Source organism: Adiantum capillus-veneris, chromosome 2 (assembly GCF_014529385.1).
Source record: "Adiantum capillus-veneris isolate H3 chromosome 2, ASM1452938v2, whole genome shotgun sequence".
Lineage (NCBI taxonomy): Eukaryota > Viridiplantae > Streptophyta > Polypodiopsida > Polypodiales > Pteridaceae > Adiantum > Adiantum capillus-veneris.
The window spans coordinates 147892211-147918030 of NC_140932.1; the positions used below are offsets into that span (position 1 = coordinate 147892211).

A 25820-nucleotide genomic window follows, 5' to 3' on the forward strand; every position below is an offset into this window, starting at 1 on the left:
CAAGGGTAGTCCACCATTACGCAAAGAAAACATATCGAAAATATCCAATGTCAAGAAAGAGGTGTTTTCAACCTCACAATGTAGATGCAAAATAATCCAAGGCCATGCCAAGTTAACCAATGGTCTTCCACTATGATAAGGTGGCCCCCACACATGAGGGGATAAGAGGTAAGACTTGATGGACAAGACAATTGATGGGACGCTCATTCACACACACACGCAAGATGAAAGGGGGAGGGGGGGGGGAGTAACTTTTGAAAATACAATTGCACCTCTTTGAAGTGCAGTTGGTGAAGGGTGGGCCCCCTAATCGGGATGCCAATTTGCCCATCCATCATAGTGATGCCTCCACCACTATGTTGTACAATTCCTTTAACCTAATACCGAAGAGGTGAGTTAGAAACTGAATTCACGTTATCCATAAAGACAAGTCTCAAACAAAAAGAGTAATTAATTGGAATGTACAAAAATGAAGAGAAAGAAGGCTAACAAAGCAGAAAACTCAAAGATGAAGGGGAGTGACGAGTCCTAAACTAGAATGCTGAACGATGTAGTAAATAGGTGGGGCAAAGTTTTTTGAGAAGTCGAATCTACCAAGATTCCACCTCTTGAATCAAGAAGCAAAGGCAAAATGCCTCCCAGGTGTCGTGCGAGCGAGGAAGGGCCGGAAATGGATAGGTGGTGGGGAGACGCACAAAAAGCAAGGCCTTGCATAGGTGTTGCTTGTCGCAGGGGAGGTGGACTACGTTGTCAGATGCTTCGTGGAGCATGCACGAAGGAGAAAGGCCTCTTGCTTCTTCTTTTTGTATAGTAGGAGTGCACAAAGGAGCATACAACAAACATTATCCGACTGGTTGATGAATGTAACCCTAGGCCAATCCGTGCAAGTTTAGAGTCTACACGCATGTTTGTTGGTCTTGAGAGTCATGAGGTTGAGAGTTTTATTTACAACCTCCTGTGAATACTTGAAGGATTTGAAAGAATCTCAAGAGATTCTAGGTAATTAGAAGTAGAGTGACTAGGCTAAGAAAGAAAAAAACCCAAAGATGAACGAAGGGCATCATACATGCAAAGGATATGAAGATCAAGGCCATCACATTTCAAAAGGCCAAATCAGTATCACCATTACTATAAATAGCTTGCATCTTTCTAAAAAAAAGCAATCATATCGACAGGTACCACTTCAAAGAGAAACCTGTGCTCAATCGAGGTAATATTGTATGTCAACTAGGAATGGTTACCAAATAGCACAAACATAACCAAACCAAGAAGCTAGTACTAACCCACTTTGCAAGACCTTCGATCCATAAGTCGACCTTCATAGAGTAATAACCTATCAGCCACCATCTAGACAAATTCATCGATAGATCTATGGGTGGGTTCAGACAAGAGCGACGACAACTCTCACTCTTTCCCTTGCCTTTCTATGGGTGGGTTCAGACAAGAGCGACGATAACTCTTGCTCTTTGCCTTGCCTTTGCTCTACCTATTCACACAAGGCGACATGGATGGTAGAAGCAACATTAATTGTCAGCACATCAGTGAATCAAGAGCTTCGAGCTCGATAGAGCATAACAGGGTGGGCTCTCTGATCCACCTTTTGCACTAAAAAAGCAGGCGAAAGATGCAAGCTTTTGAGAGAAGGGGGCGGGGGGGGGGGGGGGGGGGGGGGGGGGGGGGGGAGGGGAGGGCTTCGCCCAATTGTCTGGTGGGTCCAAAAGTTCCTCCTCCTTTCTACACCAATGAACACTCGCCACTACCTGCGCACACCCCTTTGAAGATACTTTCCGCCGATTTGTCTAAACCCATCGTATGAGAAATATAACCCATCGATCATACGATGGATGCACCAATAGGACAATTCAATAGGTACCCACACGTGAAGGGGTAATTGTAAACGATGGACCGAATAGATTGATTCTACGTGAGAAGCTTCACGTACATGCGTCAAGAGCGGGTAAAAAGATTGTTTTGCAACTGCACCTCAAAGAGTGGAGAGAGGAGGGGGTAACTTCCCTTGTGGGGGTATCCATACATGCAACATCTATCTTTGAAATCTATTGGACAAGCCTTGAACTCCATAGCAAGAGCCAACGTCAATGCCCAACCCACAACTCCTCATTTGGCTCATGACTACCTCAACCGAAACAAAGAACACAATGGATGCAAAGTGCTCGAGTGCTTGCGACACACTCTGCTATAGTAGAGCTGGCGACTTAGAGCTACATGTGGACTTGGTGTCTTTTCCCTAGATTTGATGTACGTGCGACATGTGGAAGCCATCACCAGTCGATTAGCTCATCGATAATGTTGGGGGATGCATGCGTGATAGCAAAACTAGTATGTGACCCGCGCGTTGCTGCGACTACATGTGCGTCAATTGAAGCAACCCTTGTTCTCCTTCCCTTCATAGGAAGGGCAAATGTGGACATTTGCCTATGATTTTCATGTGAGATTTTATAGCTCTTTAATACACTTGTGCATCAACCACCACTATAACTACTTTCTAGATGACAATGTATGACAACACACAAGGTGTAAGTGCCCTCCACATTTACATCAACCAAGCACAAATCTATCTTTTGGATCAACAATATGTCTACCTTTTCAAGTGTAAGATCGAACAACTAATGAAGTGTAGTTACTCTCCACATTCTCGTGGATTGACAACATGACGACTTGTTGCCAACAATGTTTGGATTGGATTAGGTTTGCCTAAACTTAATAGTTGAGAGTAGAGATTAGTCGGTCTCAAGATTAACAGGTCTCAAACCACGTCACTAGGAAGAAAAACGTCTCTCTCTCTCTCTCAGGCTACATGTCTAGTTTGGAGTATTAAAATAAATCATGTGAGAGGCTAAGAGCCTGGTTGCATGTACCAGCGAGCCTACTTTTTTTCTAGTTATGAGCCGACTCTTCTCTCTCTACCTATCTAATCATGGTAGTTAAGAGCCTCGAAACGGGCATAGCCTTTCACATGGTTGACTTTTGAGGCCCTCTTAATTAGCAAGAACTTGCTCAAGATCTATTGCATCACTCAGTCAAATCAAGCATTAATCTTCCAAGCCACCATTTTTCTTGACTTGCAAACAAAGCTGGAATTTTATTTAGCCGTTTCAAAGTGACCATGCTCTAAATGTAAGCAAAATGACATGGAGGCAGTCCTACAATGGAGGCACATGCATGGAGGTAGCCCTAATAAGAGACCAGACTCATCATTTCAAGGGGGAGGCAAAGGGCTCACATTAAGTATGCAACACCAAGGAGGATCCAAATGAGCAAAGGATTGCTAACTCCAAGACCAAGGCCAATACCCTCCACTGGCAATGATCATCCTCCAATGCAATCCATCAGTGTTTTGAAAAAATTATTTTTCAAACATACAAAATTGCTTTCCTTTAATTTTCCAAGAGGAAATGTAGAAAATTAGGTTTATGTTGCAGGTTTTTACTCTATTTTTCTCTATTTTGGGGTGGAAATTTTCCTTTTCCCCTTGCTCTCAACCGGAATTTTTGAAATTGAAAACGGCATGATATTAAGCTGAGACACATTTTTCCCAAACACTGAATCGAAGACTCGCCTTGCATGACCGTTGCCGTGAGCACTGTAGTAGTAGGCAATGCCACATGTCCCCTTGCAGAACCCCTTTTTTCTTGCCTATGTCAGGAGTTTTGAGATGTGAAAACTTGGGAAAGCTAAGAGGCTTGGATGGTCACACTGGAGCTCTCAACATTGTAGCATCTGTTGATTGGCCTAAAAAAGACGAAGAAAGTGTGGAGACGGATGTGGGACTCTCTCTCTCTCTCTCTCTCTCTCTCTCTCTCTCTCTCTCTCTCTCTCTCTCTCTCTCTCTCTCTCTCTCGTCTCTCTCTCTCTCTCTCTCGGTTGGAGGCCCAAACCTAGGAAAAATGAGCTCGGTGTGAATCAAGGTGCGGACGTGCAAGGTAAGGTAAGTGGCTCAGCAAGCCTTGTGCGAGTGGAAATTATTGGATCCAGACTCTTGGCATCCGGCCACAAATGATTGAGATTGTATAAGGGTGTGGCTCATGGCAATCGTTTTAGCATCCAGGAGTCTTGATAGAGCAGACTACACGAGGCATGTTGCATCAATATTTGAGAAGTTGCACATGAAGTAAGTGGTGGGTTGCGTCCATGATCGAGGTTGGGGGAGGAAGGGAGGGGGGGACATTCTTTTTTCAAGCGCCAAGGCCAATCAATGGCTCTCTCTCTCTCTCTCTCTCTCTCTCTCTCTCTCTCTCTCTCTTCTCTCTCTCTCTCTCTCTCTCTCTCTCTCTCTCTCTCTCTCTCTCTCACACACACACACACACACACAACACAAACTGTAGTAAATAACGAAGACGCCTCTCTCTCTCTCTCTCTCTCTCTCTCTCTCTCTCTCTCTCTCTCTCTCTCTCTCTCTCTCTCTCTCTCTCTCTCTCTCTCTCTCTAAGACCTGCGACACACACGGCGATGCCATAGAAGATGAAACATGATCTCTCTCTCTCAAACCTGCAATGTGTCTCTCTCTCTCTCTCTCTCTCTCTCTCTCTCTCACACACACACACACACACACACACACACACACACACACATACACACACACACACACACATTCGAGGCGTACCAACTTATCCACGCGTGGAATAACTCGTTGCAAGTTATTTTTCCAAGGTGTAAAGTAGAGCCACCCTTTACAAAAACAAAAGTAATCACCCTTCAAAATTGAAGGCTGGAGTGAAACTAGCCTTGCTAAAGAGTTTAAATAGGAAGAATCTATCGAGTGGTCTAGGAAACATATTGAATGGTGCCACTCTTTTAACATTAAATGTTGTCCGTCTCTTGCCTTCTTTAACATGATGAGCTCTAAGAGAGAGGTTCAGCAATGGAGATAGGTTAGACGCAGAGCCGCTCAGTCCTTCACCCTGGCGAGGCCATGTCCTTCCCCGGCTTCCCAAGAGCTTCTCTCGCTCATCATGCCCAGTCTTCACAACAGCTCAATGCATGGATCACCCACCCTCATCTCTTCTGCGTGACAATGCATTCGCTGCCCTCCCTGCCCCAATGCCCCCCATTCTACTCGAAGCTTTTTCCTCTGAACAAGCTGAGCGTATTCATCAAGCATACCTTCTTCACCAAACTTCCAACCCTCTTCAGCATGACAGGCAAGCTTCTGTCCCTGGAACATCAAGACCACTTTCGAGCCCTGGTGAAGGCTGCCAGGGGCCCAACCCCGCGAGTTCCGCTTCGGTCTTCAACACCAACTGCCAAAGCCATCCTCAAGCAGCCGAGTGCAGCAACCATGGAGGTAAGCCTTCCGTCATTCTCCCTGCATCTCAGATATCCAAGCTTGAAAAGGACCTTGAAGCCAGGGCGGTGATAGGACTTTTGGCAGGGCCTAGGCCACCTACTGAGACTCTCAAAGGCTGGATCAAACAACACTGGGGGTCAAGGGGTGTTGTCCTGGAAACCATTCAGTCTTTGCCCAAGAACCATTACCTTTTTGTTTTCCAGACGGCCGAGATGGCCTTTGACATCATCAGCATGGGTCCCTGGCTAGTCAGGAGCTCCCCCCTTCTTCTCTCCCGATGGAATAAGCACTTCAACCCCGAAGTGTCTGCCCAGAAGCACTACCCTGTCTGAGTTGAGCTACCCAATTTCCCCCTTCACTACCATCAGCACCTCAAAATGATTGCCTCGAAGTTAGGCAAAGTACTTGGGGGAAGACCCAGAAGAGAGTTTAGTCCTTCGTGGCACCCACAAGTTCTAGTAGAGATGGACATCTCTGCTCCCTTGCCCTCAGCCATTGACATTTTCACAGATGACGGTCAGGGTTTTGAGCAGCCTCTAGTGTACAAGTACTTACCCAAGGCTTGCTTCCTGTGTGGTGTGGAAGGCCATGAGAAATTGTCCGGTTAAGAAACCTACTCCCGTTCCCCCCCCAGGCCCTGCTCCATCACCTGCTGCAACCTCTCCTGGTGCTCCCACTCAGCCTACCTCTGTTGTTTCCCCTCAGCAGTCCAATGCCCCTAAGCCCTCCCTCACCCCCGCTCATAGATCTATTCAGAGAACCCCTCCTAGGCCCAATAGATTTTTTGTCCTCGCCACACTCTCAGACTTTGCGGATTTGTCTGACTCTGAGAATGAAGAATGTATTCTCCCCACTCCTTCCAGTCCCCCCCCCCCCCCCCCCCCCCCCCCCCCATTCCCCCCTTCTACCCTTGAACAACAAGTCAACACTCTAGATAACATTAGAAAAAATGATTCCAACAAGGAAAATTCCCCTAGTGTGCCCTCTTCCTCTGCTTTGGTCTCGGTTTCGAGCCCTTCCCCCATGGAAATCCTTAAGGATAAAAAACGCAACCATGCTAATGTCGCTCAGACTCCTCCAAGGTCTGATGGTGCTGGTAAACACCCCCAACGTAGTCATAGATGAAGTTTGTCTCTTGGAACATCAAGGGGCTCTCTGACCCCACCAAGGCTAAGAAAGTAGCCAATTGGCTCAGAGATAAGCGATTTGATGTGGTGGCTCTTCAGGAGATCAAAGTTACAGGAGAGGATCTGGACAGACGCCTCTCTGAGGTTACCAAGGACCTCAGATGGATCACTACTGACCACCCTAGAGGTTCAGGGGGGCCAGCTCTGGGTTTTCCTAAACACTGGTCCACTTCTTCAGCTAGAATGGGTAAGTATTGGTGCTCCATTTGCCCCCCTCAACCAGTCAACTTTCGAATCATTTCTATTTATGCTGGGGGCTCTACTGCTGACAGAGCAGAGCTTTGGGTTGAACTCTCACAATTCAATGGCGCTTGTGTCTTGTTGGGGGACTTTAATATGGTTGAGTCCATTGAGGACAGTTTTCTTAACAAAGGTATGTGCATTTCTGGGAGGGAAAAAGGTTCCTGGACATCCCTCAAGGACTCTCTTCAATTGTGGGACGCTGGCACTCCAGGAGAGTTCACTTGACAAAATTACAGCACAGGACGATTAGCTAGGAAGGCTCGCCTTGATCGCTGTTACTTGAGTCTTCCTCTCGCGAATCTCTTTGATCGCATCAAAGTCAAGCCCATCCTCACTAGTTGTCTCTCTGATCATTATCCTGCCAGTATCACTCTAGATGATAAGGCCAAGAGGATCATGAACCATTGGTTTCACACCGACCCCGAGTTGTTTAAACTCCTCGTAGTGCAGGAAAAAATCTCTCTCATCTGGACAAAGTGCTTCTCTTCCTACCCATCCCCGGCCAAAGCCTGGTCTACTGCTGTCCAAAGGTCTCAGCGGCTGCTAATTCAAACCAGGAAAGATGTTACCTCTATTCGAAAGAGACGGAAAGAGGCTATGTATGCTGAACTCATTGTCCTTGAGAACTCCCCGCCTGATCTGCATCAACAATCCCTCATCTCAATTCTTATAACTCAGATTAGAGCTAAAGAAGATTTAGCTCTTAAACACGCTTCTCTCTTCTTTAAAGAGTGGTGGGCAGGCAAAGTAGACAGACCCTCCAAAAGCATGTTCAAATCCTTGAGGAGGACAAACTATAGGGAACTCGTCCCCTTGTTTGTCGACCCTGTCAGGAAGGTTTCTAACGACCAGGAGAACTTGGAGTACGCTAGAGCTCACTTTGAAGGTCTGTTCAGTACACCAGAAGTCATCTCTTCAGAAATAGAACTGGCGAGAGCCCAAGTATGGGTTGCCCACAAGAGAGTCATCCCGCAGGAAACTTCCCACCGGCTTGAAGAACCTCTGTCTGAGACATAAATTCAGGTGGCCATTGAGTCGCTTAAACCTAACAAGACACCGGGTTTGGATGGACTTCCTGCTGAGTTTTTCCAAACGTTCAAAAAGCTACTTGCCCCCTACATCCTCAAAGTTTGGGAGGAAGCAGTCTCTCATGAATCTTTGCCTTTCTCGATCAACATTGGCATTATCAAGCTTTTGCACAAGAGGGGTCCTAGGGAATCCTTGTCTAATTGGCGTCCTCTCACGATGCTCAACACAGTTTATAAGATCTTTGCCCGGGTTGTAGCAAATAGAATTACTCCAGTTCTGATGCAATGGATTTCCTCAGAGCAAAAAGGATTTATAAAGGGACGTAAACATTATGGAAGCAGTTATTTCTTTATGGGAGGGCATTGAATATGCCCAAGACTCCAATCAGGACTTTGTATTTGTAAAAGTGGACTTTGATAAGGCATATGATAGACTCGAGTGGTCGTTCATCCTCTTAAGTTTGGAAAAGATGGGATTTGGGCCCCTTTTGGTCAGGTTTGTACGAACCCTGTTTGGACACACCCGGGCAAGGATTGCATTCAATGGACTACTGTCCAACTACTTCTCTTTCAATCGTTCATTAGACAAGGCTGCCCCGTAGCACCCCTATTGTTTGTAATAGCGGCTGATGGCCTCAATTGTCTTGTCAAGACCAGGATGCTGGAAGGTAAAATAAAAGGTATACAACTTCCCAACTCAGAAGGACAACAATGTCTTTCACAATTTGCGGATGACACTAATGGGCTCTTGGCAAATGCAGAAGAATCACTTTTGGAATTTTGTACTTGCCTCCAATTGTTTTGTACAGCCTCTGGCTCAAAGATTAATCATTCTAAAACAAGGGTGAAACAAGGTGCTGTCCCTCTTCCTCAATGGCTCTTGGCCTCAGGATGCAAGTTGATTCTCCCTCACAGCCATTTCGTCTGTTGGGTATCCCTATGGGTTTTGGGATCACCTTGAAGGACAGATGGAAGTGGGTCTTAGAACGTTTTTAGTCAAAACTTGAAAGATGGAAAGGATTCCAAGGTTCTCTCATGGGCAGAGTGGTTGTTATCAACCATTTTCTCATAGCTTATGTTGTCTTCTTTCTCGCTTGTTGGAGGCCCCCCGATGACCACCTAAAGGACATAGACAAAATCTGCCGCAACTTCCTATGGTCTGACGACCCTCTCACTCAAGGTAGAGCAAAGGTGAGATGGGACATCTGTTGTCTGCCAAAGGACAAGGGAGGACTCGGCATCATTCATATCCCCTCTCTCGCCGACAAGATGGTTGTCAAATTGGTGGTCAGAGCTATTCACCATCCTCATGAGGAATGGTCGGTACTGCTTCTCAGGACCACAAGTAGATTCAGACTCTCACACGCAAAAGGTTGGGTGAATCTTCCCTTTATCACCCTCTTCTTCATCCCTCACCTCTCGCTGGCCACAGGATCTGACCTAATGAGGTCCTTGGGGAGCATGAAATAGACACAGGTTCAGATTGAGCCCTAACTGGAAATCGAGCCATAGCCAGCCTTTGTTACTGAATGACTCCATCTAGCTGCCCTGGGTCACCTGCAAAGATGTTCAGGTGGATACTTCTAGACTTGCCCTCACCATTCACAACAAGGGAGTTCGCGTTTGGGCTGATGTATGGTCACCGGCAGCCTTTGACTGGCTCTCCGACCTGGAAATCTCTCTCAAATTTCAATTGAGGCCTTGGGAACTTGCATACCTTTGCAGGCGACTAGCCCTTCTTCCTACTTCCTTTCATTGGCTTCTTAATTGCTCCTCTGTCCTCTCCCTCAAAGGTATTGTGTGGTCAGGTGGTTACCTTCTCTCCCATCCTCAGGTCGTACCTAAGCCCCTCTCTCCCCCCCTCCACATCATCCTGAATCAGCGATGGGGTCTCTCTCTCTCTCTCGACAGGAGGCAATGGAACTTTAAATTTAGGACCCTATGGTCAACTGCATCTTCCCCAAAGAAATCCGCCCTCCTTTGGCTGATCATCTACAAAGCTGTCTGGACTGGCTAGAAACTTAGGGACGTCGGCCTTGCTCTTGGAACTTGCCCCAGATGCAAGAATTGTCCTGAAGACCTTCCTCACCTCTTTATGAACTGCTCTTTCAACTTTTCCTTTTGGAAACTAGTTCTGAGTTGTCTTGGCCGCACTCTTTCACGCAAAAATGTTATGTTAGGTGATAATGTAGGCATCCCATCCATTATCTAGAACCATATAAGGAGAGAACTCATGTGGGCTATCTGGAGGCAGAGGAATTGCTATATGTATGAGGAGGCTTACCAGGTCTCAAACCTGAGAATCTTCTTTGATGAAATTGTTTTGCAGATAGAAAAACTTCCCATTACTGAGTGCAGAATCTACCGGAAGAAGCACAAGATGCTCGACACTTCGGGTGATTTTTTTCAACGTGCTGGAGTTGATGAGGAGCTCTGCCACATGAGAGACATCATGGAGGAAGAGATTCAGGAAGATGTGAACTCTCAACTAGAAAAGTGGCAATATGCCATAACCCTACTTGTAAAAATTAGATGTGAGCTTGATGCTCTCAAGATCTAACCCCTTGATGTTTAAGCTAGCTACCAACTCTGTCCCCAATCTGTATGCTCCCTCCTTGAGCATGTCGATGTATCTTTTTGTCTCTTTCTAATAAAAATCTCTGCTTTATATTGGTTTTTTTAAAAAAGAGTTTAAATAATATAAATATATATATAGTACTAAGTATTGTGACTTTTTAACATACTAAGAAGTCAAAATATTTTTACTATCACACTTCTCAAAACTAAAGTCTTTTCATTTTCTACCATCAAGTACTTCTACTTACCCTTCACTTTTACATTTCAAACCAAATGTTTCTTAAGGTTTTTGAAATGAAGGAGAGAGTGACACATGGATGCCCTCTCTTTCCTTGAAAATTTAAAGCTCAATTATATATAGTACTATCTCGTGCGACCCGCCTACCGACGGATCTCGTCGCTCTTAAAATGACACACAAACGATCAACACTATCACCAATAACCTACGGATACTTTTTTACCCATAGTACAACGGTGCCGCTTTCGATGGCGACACCTCTAGTAGTGCTACTGTGGCCCTCACCACCAGTAGCATCTTGTGTAATGCCACATGCCTTCAAGGTGCAACTGTATGCTCCTACCCCCCCTCCACCACGTCCTTGCACCCCTCGTGTCCATCGCTCCCAACCCTTCCCTGTTATTATCATTGTGATAGAAAGAGAGAGAGAGAGAGAGAGAGAGGGAGAGAACAGGGCTCCTTACGTCTTGTTCACACGCTCCACCAGGTAGAGAGAGAGAACAGGGTTCCTTACGTCTTATTCACACGCTCCACCTCCTGGCCTTCTTGTGCAGTCCTCTGTGCTTTTTTCTCTAGCGATGATGCAAGTCGAGGGACACCGTGATCGCAGTTGGGAACAGAGCAACGCACTAACCTCGGCCACAACAATAAAAAATTTGCTTCTCCTCATGCATTGCTACACAAAAAATCTATGCCCCACTTCCAACTCCTGCTGACGCCAGTCCACCCTCTCAACACAGAGATGTATTGGCACAGAGAGAGAGAGAGAGAGAGAGAGAGAGAGAGAGAGAGAGAGAGAGAGAGCAGCCTGCAATTTTGCATCTTCTGAGGCAATCCACATGCAAGCAAGCAAGGGAAGGTGCGAAGGCTTTCTTTCTATCCTTTCATGGGAGTGCAAGCACCTGCATCTTGAGGAGGCAGGGAAGCTTTGCCCACTTCACAAGGAGGAGAACTGCAACCTGAGGAGGCAAGGCTTCTTTGCCTGCTAAGCAAGGAGGAAAACTTGCGTGGCAAGCCCGCGCCTGGCAGGTTCCTCAAACTTTGGCAATCCAAGGAAGGGGAAACGAAGACAGAGCAAGCCTTCGGTGGCCTCTCTCTCTCTCTCTCTCTCTCTCTCTCTCTCTCTCTATCGCATGTTGGCATTTAGCCTTCATCTCGCAGATATAGACACGTGTAAAGGGTAGATACCTCCGCCATATTATGTTTATAGATTATTGGGATGTAACTTTTAGTATGGTAAGTTATTTTGGAATTGATTCTTAGTTTGCTTCTTTCCCTCTCTCTTTCCCTATGTGGTTCATCATGGATGTATCCTTTTTGTGTTATAAGTTATTTTGGCCTTTTGCAGAATTTAATATAAAATTCCATTTCAATTCCTCTCTCTCTCTCTCTCTATCTCTCTCTCTCTCTCTCTCTCTCTCTCTCTCTCTCTCTCTCTCTCTCTCTCTCTCGTATATATATGATGCATTGGAGACCCATATGTCCCACTCACATCCAAACATGGTATCAGATTCACCAAATTGTAATAGTTTGGTCTCGATTATATTGTAGAGGACGCCCATTGTACCAGTGATGACACACACCCCACATCTATATGTAAGTAGCAACCCTATATTAAAAATAACATCTCTTTTGTTTAAGCGCAGACCCTCTTTTGTTTACCAATATGCAACGGTTATGTTGCATTGGACACCCATACAATAGGTGATCGTACATACCCCACACAACTATACATGGTATCAGATTCACCATAGTGTACTCGGGCTGCTCTCTCTTTGGTTTTTTATAATCTCTCTCTTTTGGATAACACACACCCTACATAATTTCTGTTAGTAGCAACCCTAGATTCATTTTAGGGTCTTTGTTTGTTATACGCAGACATGGTATCAGATTTACCCTAGATTCATTTTAAGGTCTTTTTTTTGTTATACGCAGACATGGTATCAGATTTAGTGGATTCACCAAATTGTAATAGTTTGGTCTCTTATATTGTAGAGGACACCCATTGTATCAGTGATGATGATGACACACACCCCACATAGTTCTAATAAGTAGCAACCCTATATTAAATATATCATCTCTTTTGTTTAAGCGCAGACATGGTATCAAATTCACCATAGTGTACTCAGGCTGCTCTCTTATATTGTAGAGGACACCCATTGTACCAGCGATGATGATGACACACACCCCACATAGTTCCAATAAGTAGCAACCCTATATTAAATATATCATCTCTTTTGTTTACGCACAGACATGGTATCATATTCATCATAGTGTACGCAGTACCAACCCTAGATTCATTTTAGGGTCTCTGTTTGTTATACGCAGACATGGTATCAGATTTACCCTAGATTCATTCTAGGGTCTTTTTTTGCTATACGCAGACATGGTATAAGATTTAGTGGATTCACCAAATTGTCATAGTTTGGTCCTTTTTTGTTCGCAAGACGTTAATATATCATTTCATTTCTCTCTCTCTCAAGATTCACCATAGTGTAACTGTTTGCATTCTCTTTGGTTTTCAGTATCAATGATGACACACACCCCACATATTTCCTACTAGTAGCAACCCTAGATCCATTTTAGGGTCGCTTTTTGTTCCACGCAGACGCGGTATTAGATTTACCAGGTTAATTGTAACACGTTAATATATCATTTCATTTCTCTCACTCTCTCTCTCTCTCTCTCTCTCTCTCTCTCTCTCTCTCTCTCTCTCTCTCTCTTACGACATTGGGCACACATTGTATCAGTGATCACACATACCCCACACAATACCATACATGGTTTATGATTCACTAGTTTGAAATGGTTTGGTCACCTAGGGCGCAACACCGACTCCTTCAAAATGTTAATATATCATTTTGTTGCTTTCTCTCTTTCTTAATAATTTTTAATCTCTATTTTCATTTCTCTCTCTCTCTCTCTCTCTGTGTGTCTCTCTCTCTTATACTCATTAATATGACATTTCATTTCATCTCTCTCTCTCTCTCTCTCTCTCTCTCTCTCTCTCTCTCTCTCTCTCTCTCTCTCTCTCTCTCTCTCTCTCTCTCTCTCTCTCTCTCTCTCTCTCTCTCTCTCTCTCTCTCTGGCTTCGCCATTGTGTAGCCTACATCTTGTCGCAGCCTCTGCCGCCCCCCTTGCCACCCTCCTTTCGTTGCCTCGCGGCTGTCCTCACCACCTGCCCCTTCCCCCCCTCTTGCCACCCCAACCCCTGCCACCCCCACTCCTACTGTCTCTATCCCCACTCCCGACGCTCTCTCTCTGGCTGTGCAATAAATACATGTGAACAGGCTGGTGCAGTGAGACGGTGCATGCGGATGGTGCAGTGATGCAGGTGGCCGGCGCAGTGACGATGTCATGCAGTTGGGGCCCGATGGCGGAGCTCCGGCAAGGCAAGGTGTTCAAGCATGAGGCAGTTGCAGCCCAGCTGCCCCCCCCCCCCCCCCCCCCCCCCGTTGTGATCACGTAGCTTGATGAGAAAGTAGGGCCGTGAACAGTCGTAGAAGATCTCGAAGGAAGCGGGAGGCCGTGGGCCGATGAGCTCCTAGCACATAGAGCTCCCACCCCTTCTCCCGTTGCCTCGCCCGTGTCCTCACCGCCTGCCCCTTCCCCCCCTCTTGCCACCCTGACCCCTGCCACCATCGCTTCTTCCCCAGCGCCTCACTCACACACACACACCACTGTTGTTCACCTGCATGCACCTGCCGATGGAGCTCTCTCTCTCTCTCTCTCTCTCTCTCTCTCTCTCAGGTTCTCACAGAGATGGCTATGGCTCTCTCTCTCTCATAGCTTCTCACTCACTGGCGATGGAAGTTCATGGAACTCTCTCTCTCTCTCTCTCTCTCTCTCTCTCTCTCTCTCTCTCTCTCGCTCGTCGAAGTGACTGCGAGGCCGCGAGGAACTATTACCTTGGCTAGAACTGGCTGGAGCAACGAGCCTTGAATCTTGTGGGCTCCAATCATTAAACGCGGGCGAGCAGCTGGAGAAGGCTCCGACGACGATGGTAAATTTTTTTTGTAGTGTAGCCTTTAGGTCGCAGCTCTTGACACCTCTAAAGGGCTCCCCCTTCCGCCATATTATGTTAGGAGATAGATGTCACGAAAATGTATTGTTTTGTTATACATTTTCACATTCATTATTTTTATTTTATAAATATGCTTATGCTTCTGAAATTATGATTTGTAGAAAGAGAGAGTCGTCTGTGAGAGAGAGAGAGAGAGAGAGAGAGGGAATGCAGGGAGAGAGAATGGGAGAGGCGTGCACGAGGAGCCCACATGGCCATAGGTCTGTGAGCGTAGAGAGTCGCCCACGGTCTCCTGACAGGAGATGGTGTGGGCGACGAGAATATGCGAGCAGGCCAAGTTCTGCGAAAGCGAGACACCGCCTGAGTCCTTTCTCCCCCTCCTTTTGTGTGCTGGGCGGTGCTAAGGGCGGTGCCGGGCTCTTTCCGACGCCCACGCCCTCACGTTGAAAGTATGGGCGGCTCCCTGCACATCGGTGCTCAGCTCCGGTACTCTCTCACTCTCTCTCACACACACACACACACGCGCGCGCGCGCGCGCACAGGGCGTTCTTAGTCCTTCCTGCTTCCTCGGAGGCAACCTTTCTCTCTCCCATCCATTCACTCTACAATAAGCTGAATCTCCACAACCCCCCACACACACACCCATCGTTCGTGTTGTCCAAAATTCAGATCTTGTCATCCCCGCCACGTTGCGCTTCTGCCAAGGTCTGCACTATTTGTGGATTGGATCTTTGCGCGGTAAAGTCTTTATGTCTTGTTTTGGCTGTCTACTGCTTCGTTGCACAGGATACTAATGAGTTTGCTAACAGAAGGGGAATGCATGGAGTCCGATACCTGATTGGAAATGTGTAAAATCACATCCTACATTTGTTCACCGTCACAGAATGAAGACACGCACAATATGAAGACACACAAGTATAACGACAATATGAACAATAGGTATTGGCACACTCATGGCATACAACTCTACAGTAGTTCAATTCTTAATGCAGCAGAAAACAGCATTAGGTTGTGTGTCGTGAATTTTGAGAGTGGGTTCATACATCTTTTCAATATATCCAGAACCACCGACTTTACTGTAATAGTCGAACTCTGATGCTCCCCTTGATATATATTCAGAAATAATTGCCATGCAAAGAGACTAACTAGGAAGGTTGCTAATAAAATATCTTCACCTTGAGGCTTAGGCGCATCATTTCTCAGCTTGTGCAGCGGTACGCTTCTTTGAAAGCCAGTACATATCCTTTGCCCCCCAGGATCTTGCCGAAATCTCAGATAGCCCTAGCACATCTATGGCTTAGGCAGCAAGCAGTTGTTTGAAAGCTCTGCTGGCCTGTTGAAATTGAGCAGCTTGAGCACAACAGGAATGGCGGCCTGAAGGTGGATGGTTATTGTTGTGCCACCTAGAAAATGCCTCGCCAGGAAGGGTGCCTCGATCTGCGGAGAGAGAGCCTCCAGCTGGAGGAGGTGAGGGTTGAGCTACACCGGCCGGCCAGCCAGCCAGCCAACACACGGCCATGAAAAGTGCAGGACACTTCAGCCTTGGCCCCTGCGCAAAGCTTTTGGCTGGCTGGCTGGACCCTTGTGCTCACTACAAGAGGTAGCCAATTAGAAAGCCATTTATGTAGAAACATGTAGCGCTGTCCAAGGCTAAGGCTATCCGCCGATTCCTTTATTGGGTCGCATAACAGACAATAATTGTGTAGTTCCTATTTATCCTCTAATGAGTTCATCAAGTCTTTGTTGCCAATTTGTTTTTTAAGTGCAAATTTAATGGGTGAGAATGCTAGTGGCCAGCACTCGTTTTATGCTTTCACATGCAAATTCGTCTACTGCAGGTAGTAGAGTCTAAGCCATTGGCAATCATGGGCTGCTTCAGTTCTAAACCCTCAAAGCAAATTGCAGGATGCGACAATCCCGCTGACCTTGCGCTTGGGACATCATGTGAGTAGATGTCGATCATTTCATTTGATCAGCCTCTTATTAGCATTGTCCTTCCTCTCTCTCATGCTACTCCATGACTCACAGTTAGTGTCAGCGAGGTGGAGGCTTTATATGAGCTTTTTAAGCAAATAAGTAACTCTCTTGTTAACGATGGCTTGATACATAAGGTGCCTATACTTGCTAGTCCTCTAGTATGTGGATTTTCATCAGGAACTTGTTATCAAATTCATAAGGTGATGATCTTCCGCAGGAAGAATTTCAGCTGGCTTTGTCTGAGAACAGGAAAAGGGAGAACTTTTTTGCACAGAGGGTAAGTAATCGATTGGCTTTGATGTGTGCAAGAATTTGCAAGCATTTGGAATTGCTATTCGTTTGTTTGCCTTTCCATAGAACGTTTTGAGTCTGGATGTCCATGGCCGGCCATGTCATATTCTTGCAAGCATTTGGAATTGTTTTTTTTTTCAGTTGCCTTTCCATAGAACAGTTGAGTCTAGATGTTCATGGCCTGCCGTCATCTTTAGACTTTCTGGGGTAATTGGGGAATTTCTAATTGTGATTCAAAAAGCTCGAAGTAAGGGCTGCACATGGAGCTAGCTGCACACATTACCTGACCAGGGAAAGAGTTTCTGCTGCTTTCTAGGCTATGCATATCTGTCATGCCTTGTCTGAATATTTGTACCATAGTTTTACTTGAATGGTGCGAATAAGGGTGGCATTGTCCCCACAGGTTTTTGATGTCTTCGACTTGAAAAAGGATGGTGTGCTGGAATTTGGCGAATTTGTGAAAGGATTGAGTGTCTTCCATCCAAATGCTTCCGAGGAAGAAAAGATTGATTGTAAGCTCACCAGATTTTTTAAATTTTGAACTGAATGTTACCTAGATATAAACTCACCTGGATCTTAATACACTTGGGCAGTTGCGTTCAAGCTTTACGACTTCAAACACATTGGCCATATTGGACGGGAAGAGGTGCTTTTATTTATATTGCTTGATTTTTGTTAACCTCAACTCTTTAAATGTGATAAATTTTCTCTATGCTCGTCTCATATTGCCAGGTTAAGCTGATGCTCATAGCTCTCTTGGCAGAGTCAGACGTGAATCTTTCGGATGAAGTAATTGAAACTATTTTGGAAAAGGTATGCACAGGGTTCACATTCATCGAGTTTTAGTGCTCATTGATTCTTGAGAATGTATCAATTAAATGGTGGCTAGAAAGCAAATGTGTTTTAAAGGAAAGGGTTACTCCTTAATATATGGTTAGTTTTGTTGAGGATTTGCATTTTGTGATCATGAAACGATAAAGTCTTGTAATATTGTTGGGCTACTTCTTTGAAGATTTGAGGGATACCTACAATTTTTTCCACTAGATGGAGGGACCTGTACTTTCTTTTGGTCATTGTTAAGGAGTATCGACAAAATGCAGCATATTGCTACCATACTGGCTACATGGAATTCACACCCTCACCCCCATTTGGCATTCTGTTTCCTGAGTTCCCGTTTCCTTATTTCTTGCTGTTTTCTCCCTTCTCTCTTCCATATTTCCCGTTTTTAGGTGCAGTAATGTGCCATCCAATTGTGTCCGGTGTTCTCCTTTAATTTACAAAAGTTAGGAAGGTTGTGGTCAAGTTGGTCAGTCAGTTTAGATAGTTTTGGACACACTTTGCACGGCATGATGTGGTTATCATTGTCACACAGAAATGTGTTACTTTTAATGGCACCTGCTCTTTGCCTATTGTTTGGGTTATATGCTAATCTCATTATGGGAATATGTCTGCCACAGACATTTGTGGATGCAGATTTAAACAGAGACGGCAAGATTGACAGGGATGACTGGAGAAATTTTGTATGTCGGAACCCTGCCATGATCAAGATGATGACATTACCTTATCTTAAGTGAGTCTCTTTATCTTGCACATTGTTAAAGCCGTACACCACGTTCCAGCATGTCTAATAGAATTTATTGGTTTTCTAAAACAAGCCTTAGCAAAGAAGGGAGTTATGCATACATTTAATATCAAGTATTCAATCATTGAAATTTTCTTTGGATATTTTAGTTTGTAAAAGAGTCCTCCCATTTAAGAGCCTCATATGGGTCCGTTTCATTAAATTGTTTTATTATTTCCTATGCTGATTCGACCTACTTTTTCATGTGAGAGCTTTAAAATCTTCTCTTGTGTTAGTTTGGTAATGGGTTCCTTGCTTTAAGAGCCTTAGATGACTTCACTTCCCTTTCCTTTCATTGTTTTAGAATGCTAATTTGAACTTTTTCACCTTTGTTTTACACGGTGGACCTAGCTGTGCGTGTGACGCATTGAAATTTTCTTTGTTATATTTGTTTTTAGAGTGCATAGGACCCTTTATAAACATTAACTGTACCGTTTGACTTTGTGTTGTCTTATAGTGCCAACGTGAGTCCTTACCTCGTTCGTCTTTGCTGCAGGGATATCACAACAACTTTTCCGAGCTTCATTTTCCACTCCAAAGTAGATGATTTATCTACATAAAATCGAAATGATCATTTCCAATTCTTTGACTAACTCATGTGCATAAGCAGTCATTTTTGGTGTGCAAACAGTTGTATCCCGGCCCCGTCCATGGGCCTGTGGATTATACAAAACAATTTCTTTGCATTTGTCGACGAACAATAGGTTGCCTTTCCTGCATGATACTTGGTGCTGCACAGATATCTCAAAATAGGAGTGGGGTGTGAGTTTTATGTTAGGAGATTCTTGACAAAGAAAAAGATGAGTTGCTGGCATTGTAAGCGCCCGCCATTTATTTCGCTTGATGTAATTTGGATTGCCTTTATGGAAATTGTAATTAAAAATTGTTGATAAGCTTTTGGTTTTTACTTACCTGGTTATTTGGTGTAAGGTGATTTTAATCACGTAAATTTTTCAATATATCATTTTGGCTTTCAAGGTGCATGATTGTGGTACGATGGGACTTGTGGAAGGAGGATGAATGATATTACCAACATATTGGAGTTGCCATGTTTGTGTTTTTGTCACCGGTGTACGACTAGTGTCTTGCTACCCAAGTGTACATGCCTCTTGGTAACAAGATTATAACATGACTATCCAAGGAATAAGAAATTGCCTTGCCAACTGTAAGATGGCTAACAAAGTTTGCTCAAAAGTTAATAAAAGGTCACAATTAACTCTTGTTACACAACAACATACAAAAATGAAGGAAATGAGGGCCCCACTGCGCAAGATCTTATTGAAGGAATCATTGCACCTTGTCATTGAGGCAAGGAAGGGCATACAATGGATGTAGTGAAGCTTGGGGTTTTGAAAGTCCAAAAAATCAATGTAATTACTAAACTAGGCTTTTAGTGACCATATAGGGCACCTTGGTAAAGAAGACTCCACTCTTATGACATTTCATGGAAAGGATCACTTGAAAGAGAAAAGCACCCTGTCATTTAGGCAAGACAACGGCTTGAAACAGTCATAGTATAGCGTGGTACGATGATATCTGGGGTAGGGCGACCATTCCCCATAATCCTTAGACCCCTTGGCGAGCGATTGACGGATGCTGGGAGCCATGGGGGAGTAGGATTGTGGGGAATGGCCGTCACTCGGTGGGAGGGGGGCCAGTATGTATTCTAGACTACATGGACGGGTGACAGTCGAGTGCATGGATAGGCGACAGTTGGTAACAGTGCAGAGATTACAGCTATTGCTGATTTCTATTGCATGTTATCTGCACGAGGTGATGGCATTCAGTGCGTTGATGTATCCTAATGTTGGAGGGCATTGTAAAAATTTTGAATGATTATTCTGATTGCTAAGGTGGCCTGCATCCGGCAGCCCTGCAAGCTCATTCGGTTCAGTAATGGGGAAGGATGGATGGCCCCCCCCCCCCCCCCGACCCGTGACCTTGACGATTATTATCATCCAAATATTTCGTGTGATTCTATCACAAAAAAATTTGGGTCACTAAAACCAAGTTCTAGAATCGCTAAATCACAGTTGCGAACATTGAAGTAGAAAATCCTAACTTCTTTGGAAGGTGTCGGGCAAAGCTTTCATTAATTGTTCCTAGTCCACTCCAAGAAAGCTGTTTATGTTGGTAAAATCAACATAAACAGATTTCTTGGTCGTGAACCATTTATTGAGCATGACAACCATTTGTTGAACTTTCTTAGTTGAAAGTGTCGGTAATGTTTCAAAGTTTCCTACTACTGTGTGCAAGGCTCTTCGCATTTATTTACTTGTGCTTTATAAGATTATCATTGAAGGCGGGAGGAGACTTAATAGGTATTTGTGTAGAGCAAGATTGGAGCTTATATCTTCTCTTTGGGCTTGCAAGGTGCATTCACAAGAAGCTTTGGACGTATTCTCACAATAATTCCCACATTGTGACTTACCTCAACATCATGAGCTTCTGTGAGGGAGGCACCGCATACCTAGCTAGGTACGATTGGGGGCAGGGGACCGCCGGCCCCGCTAGGTATGCGGTGCCTCTCAAGCAAAAGCTCGTGATGTTATTCATTGTATGAAAAACGTTGGAAAAAACTCCATTTTCCTACATGAGAAAATTTCTATATCTTCTTGTGATTGTTGTGGCACAATGTGCCTTCATGTCAAAATTTTGTAGTGTGGTGTTCATGATGTTGCGGAGAAGTTCAAAAGGAGGGTGAAAGTTAAGTAATGTCATCGGCTTGCCATTTTGATCGGAGTAGATGGATAGTTTGCCATGTTTGCTTTTGCATTGTGTATGTTGCATGAATCTTTTTGATGCTAAGATTCTAGTAGTAACTTGCTATATTCAAGTGTACATGCCTCTTGGCAACATGATCATGATCTGATTATGCAAGAAGTCACAAGAAATTGCCTTGCCAACTTCATGCTGAGTAACAATGTTTGCAGAAAGCCATTAAGAGGAAACAAATTTGGTTACACAACTTACATGCAAAAATCAACTTGAACACACCAAGGCAAAGAAGGCCCCACTCTGCAAGATCTGATTGAAAGGAACCACTTGAAACAAAGAGAGCACCCATTATTATTGAGGCTCGACAACAATCTACAACAGTGTTTGGGAAAAGTGTGCCTCAGCTTAGCCTTGAGCCGGTTGCAAAATCAAAGTAGCCGGTTGAGGGGAGGGCAAGAAGGAGAAAATTCCACTTAAAATACATGGAAAATAGTGTAATTTTACAAAAATACTAGCTAGCATTGTAAAATTTCCTGTTGAGATTTGTCTTGGAAGGGATTTTGTATGTTTGTGAAAATGAACCCTGATCTACAACAAAGGTAGCGTAACGTGGAACAATGATTGATTATAGGAGTCCAAAAGTTCAATGAACGAGGCCTTGAGTGGACCATAAAGCCTAATATAACAAAGAAAAGTTGGGTCTCAAGTCTTGAAACAAGGGGAAACGAGTGCTTTATCGTGGAGCAAGCCAAGCCAAACTCAATCATTGACATGGGAGTAGAAAATCCTTAGCTTATTTGAAAGGGTTTTATATTTCTTTAACGTTTAGTCAGTTTGTAGCTTTACCTCACGATTAAGTAACACATAGCATTAAAGATTGTGTGTGTGTGTGTGTGTGTTGTTGCTTTAAGGGGATCAAGGGCCAGGACGTCTACGCACGAAGCAGAAAAGATCGCAATCGTTTATGTCAATTTAAACATTAAACCCGACCACAAATTAAACCCGGACAATGCACATGTTTTTATAACCTTATAAAAACGGCCCAAGATTACACCATGTGCGTGCGGGTGAGACAATTAGCCCATGCCTCTCAATCCGGGCCGTAGGGTCCAAGGTTCAAATCCGGTCGACCGGAGGGGGAGCATTTTTCGCGTTGATCGGGCCTCATTTTGCCTCGATTCTCACGCGTCCGAGTTTAATCTCCCCCCGCCTCCCTTGCTATGTGTCACTTAGTGTCATGGGTAGCCTTACACTAGAGATTTGAGCATATGTAGGTCAGATGTTGTGTAGATTATTAAAAGCATCAAGTCAAAGAATGGTTAAGCATGTCCTCGTTCATTCGATAGGAGGAGGAAGAAGAACCCGGTTGTGTGTGTGTGTGTGTGTGTGTGTGAGTGAGAGAGAGAGAGAGAGAGAGAGAGAGAGAGAGTTAATTCAATATGAGAGAGAGTAAAGCAGTAGTACTTGGACGATTAACGCTCTGTGTGTGTGTGCGCGCGCGCACTTTGCAACTAGAGAGAGAGAGAGAGAGAGAGAGAAAGTTCATCCGATAGGAGGAGGAAGAAGAATCCGGTTGTGTGTGTGTGTGTGAGAGAGAGAGAGAGAGAGAGAGAGTGTTCATCCGATAGGAGGAGGAAGAAGAATCCGGTTATGTGTGTGTGTGTGTGTGAGAGAGAGAGAGAGAGAGAGAGAGAATTAATTCAATATGAGAGAGATTAAAGCAATAGTACTTAGTCGATTAACGCTCTGTGTGTGCGCGCGCGCACTCTGCAGAGAGAGAGAGAGAGAGAGAGGTGTTCCTACCAATAGACTACCACCTTCGCACAATCGCCTATCACCAATTACAATGCTTTCATTGCACCATGCATAGCTGGTGTCCACGGTTCCTTCGCCGCTCTCACTCTTTCAATGCTCTCGGGTTGCGGGTCTTTCCTCCTCTTTGCGGCCACCTCCCAGACTCCAGTGCTTCTCTCTCCGTGTTGAGCTGGCCACTGGCCATAGGAGACCTCATCCTCACCACCTCTCCCCACCCCGCCAACGTTCTTGGCCACCCTATGAAGCTTCCCCCGGGCAACATAGCTGCAACTACTTCTTGCCATAGCTGCAACTACTTCTTGGGTCCTTCAAAACTCTCTCTAGTCCCCAGCTCTACAACACGCTCCTAACCAGCTCATGAAGTGCTGCTGCACCCGGATATATTGTGCACGAGGCAGGTCCCCACTCACCCTGCTCTCCTCGGCCTGAGGCGGCCTTCCCCTCATATTACCCCCTCTTCTGGTCTTTGGTGGGGGCTACTCGACGTCCATATTCAGCACCTAATAACTAGCCCAGGTTGTTCATACACAAACTTATAATTCACACCATAACGTACTCCATGCACTCTGTTTGCGAGGTGGAGGGGGCAGTAGCGTGGACAGGTTCTGGACAAGGCCGACAATGGTGGGTGAGGCGCGCAGGGAAGACGTCGTGTTGTTTGTGTGTGTGTGTGTGCGCGCGCGCGAGAGAGAGAGAGAAGAGAAGAGGGGGGGAGGAGGGGGAGGGGGGGACACAGGGCGATGACTTGGGCAGAGTGAGAAGGAAGTGTACAGAGACTGGAGGATGGCTCCGTCAGGGCTAGATCAGATCAGTAGTGTGCCTCAGCTGCTATAGGCGAAGGTGTAGTTTTGCAAGGCAAGGCACATGCGATGGGAGAGGGGCGGGGGGGCGCCTCTGCATGAACTATGTAGCATGCTCGAATATGTGTGTCTGTGCGTGTGTGTGTGGAGAAGTAGCAACGCCACGCAGGAAGGCTGCACGAGGTGACAGTTTGGGCAGTAGCACGAAGAAAGTGTACAGAGGCCGAGGGATGGCTGTGGCAGGGCGAGATCATACCAGCCATGTACGTCAATTGCAAACGAAGTCGCAGTTGTGCAAGGCAAGGCACATTCGCTCCGGGGCCGTGGGGGTTTTGCCTCTGTTCTGGCGACAGGGTCTCCATGACCATGACATGGAGCTCACAATGGGGTGAGGGAATCTGAAGAGATTCCCGTTAAAAGAGCGAGTTGCGTTAAGGATTCAAGTAGTTAGGACAATGAAATGAAATGGGTATGGAGATCAGTGTGGAGAGAGATGTGTGTGTGCGTGTGTTCTTGGCCTCGTGCTCCCATCCTCTTTGTATCCCTGTCAGATGAGCTCCACCCCTTGACCACATGCATGCACAAGCATAGACACACATGCTATTGCAACTTGACAAATTTTTTTCTTAGTCTCATTTCAAGTATAGAACTTTGACAACAACTTATGATTGATAAGGAGTGAATGATTACTCATGATTACCCGATCGAAAATCGCATCAAAGCCTCCTTTGTTGTTGAAAGAGCTTATATCATATTTTTTAGATTTATATGAGAAATGAAAATTGCACCGGGATCATTAACATCGAGATCAGCTACCAATTAAATATAGAGTCAATATTAAGCTACCAAAAAAGCTTGTATCAAATTCTACAGGTTTATAATGGAGAATTTCATTGGGCATTTTGACAATCGTATTTATCAATCAGCTTCCCATTACATACCAAGCCACCATTTGATCGCATAAAATTCTACCCCTTACGCAATGCAAATATCAAACTATGATGTCTTTGGTAGTCCCAATAAGCGCAACCATATAGGACTACGGGGAGCACCAAGCGCCCCATGATGATTCCTTCATATTAGTAAATGCATGGGCTAATCTTTTTCAAATCATAACTTTGTCTGCTTTCCAATACAAAAGATCACAAGTTTGTCATGAATCTATTTTCTCAAGTCTACTCTTTGGATTGAGTTGAACCAAAGCAATGCAAGCATGACATTTTTCTCCCAAAGCCCCGGACAAACCATATCTTTAAGGATATGTTTTCCTATGTCAATCTTGCATAAAGCCACATGCTTTCAAGATGCAAGCATATGAGAAGACAAACCATCTCTTAATATTCATTGGATATAGCAAGTGCTTCATAGTCTTTCCTTGCCAAACTTATCCTTCAACCAATGCATTCTCAGAGACACAATCCGCACATAAAGTTCATCAATCAACAACCAATCACAACATTTTGTAGGAGCCCATAACTACCAATCTTATCATGAATTTATATGCCCATGTCAAGTTCTTGCTCGATGACACATATTTTTGCATTTGCCTAGATCCTCTCATTGCAATCCTTGAAAACAAATCTATGTGCCTCCTATATAGCAATACCCTATTGGGAAAAACCATTTACTCAATGGACTTCAAGAGATGGAAATTTGAATGCAGAGCATTTTTTGTGCTTTGGGACGTTTAAATTGCATGCTAAGAAAAGCAATTCCAATCATCACGTTTTTGGACAATTCTGTGACCAAAAATCTCATCTTGAAAGCCTTCAAGTCTCAAGGTGACAGCGTAGGTGATTGCATTAGAAGATATACAATCACTTCAAATTCTCTCTCAACAGTAGAGTGATTCCTTTTGTGCCATACTTGGCATAACTTGTCGTTAAATGCACTTGAGGCAGAACATTTACTACATGAAACCCTTTTTTGTGAAACTTATATGTGGAATCAATGCACTCCAAGAGATGGAATTTTGAATGCCGAATACTTTTTC

General features: G+C 44.8%; 2 protein-coding genes and 1 pseudogene across 8 annotated transcripts; all 3 read left to right on the forward strand.

The window, feature by feature from the left end:
* Nucleotides 1-4933: 4933 nt before the first annotated feature.
* On the forward strand, nucleotides 4934-10326 carry LOC147463823 (uncharacterized). The gene is made up of 2 exons (XM_086529602.1): nucleotides 4934-5305; nucleotides 10096-10326. Exons 1-2 carry the CDS (start codon nucleotides 4934-4936, stop codon nucleotides 10324-10326), a joined length of 603 nt encoding a protein of 200 aa, XP_086385728.1.
* On the forward strand, nucleotides 9036-10066 carry LOC147463824 (uncharacterized; annotated as a pseudogene).
* Nucleotides 10327-14853: 4527 nt separating the features above from the next.
* On the forward strand, nucleotides 14854-19401 carry LOC147463825 (calcineurin B-like protein 1). Of its 7 annotated transcripts, none has more exons than XM_086491415.1 (10): nucleotides 15098-15343; nucleotides 15415-15544; nucleotides 16444-16549; nucleotides 16634-16716; nucleotides 16800-16859; nucleotides 17277-17385; nucleotides 17467-17519; nucleotides 17606-17686; nucleotides 18331-18443; nucleotides 18991-19401. In XM_086491415.1, the coding sequence occupies exons 3-10, from the start codon at nucleotides 16471-16473 to the stop codon at nucleotides 19052-19054; spliced, it is 642 nt and encodes a 213-aa protein (XP_086347541.1). In that variant the 5' UTR covers nucleotides 15098-15343; nucleotides 15415-15544; nucleotides 16444-16470; the 3' UTR covers nucleotides 19055-19401. The 7 variants fall into 7 exon arrangements, with proteins under 7 accessions (XP_086347584.1, XP_086347541.1, XP_086347549.1 ...); XM_086491423.1 differs by having other exon boundaries at nucleotides 15098-15310; XM_086491458.1 differs by lacking the exons at nucleotides 15098-15343; nucleotides 15415-15544 and adding an exon at nucleotides 14854-15091.
* Nucleotides 19402-25820: the final 6419 nt, after the last annotated feature.

Excerpts from the sequence above, each read along its gene's own strand:
- LOC147463823 (XM_086529602.1), top strand. The coding sequence starts at position 4,934 with ATGTCCTTCCCCGGCTTCCCAAGAGCTTCTCTCGCTCATCATGCCCAG. Across the intron at positions 5,306-10,095 it reads CGAGTGCAGCAACCATGGAG|ATAGAAAAACTTCCCATTAC; the intron begins GTAAGCCTTCCG and ends ATTGTTTTGCAG.
- LOC147463825 (XM_086491458.1), top strand. The coding sequence starts at position 16,471 with ATGGGCTGCTTCAGTTCTAAACCCTCAAAGCAAATTGCAGGATGCGAC. Across the intron at positions 16,860-17,276 it reads AGAACTTTTTTGCACAGAGG|GTTTTTGATGTCTTCGACTT; the intron begins GTAAGTAATCGA and ends TTGTCCCCACAG. Across the intron at positions 17,386-17,466 it reads CGAGGAAGAAAAGATTGATT|TTGCGTTCAAGCTTTACGAC; the intron begins GTAAGCTCACCA and ends ACACTTGGGCAG.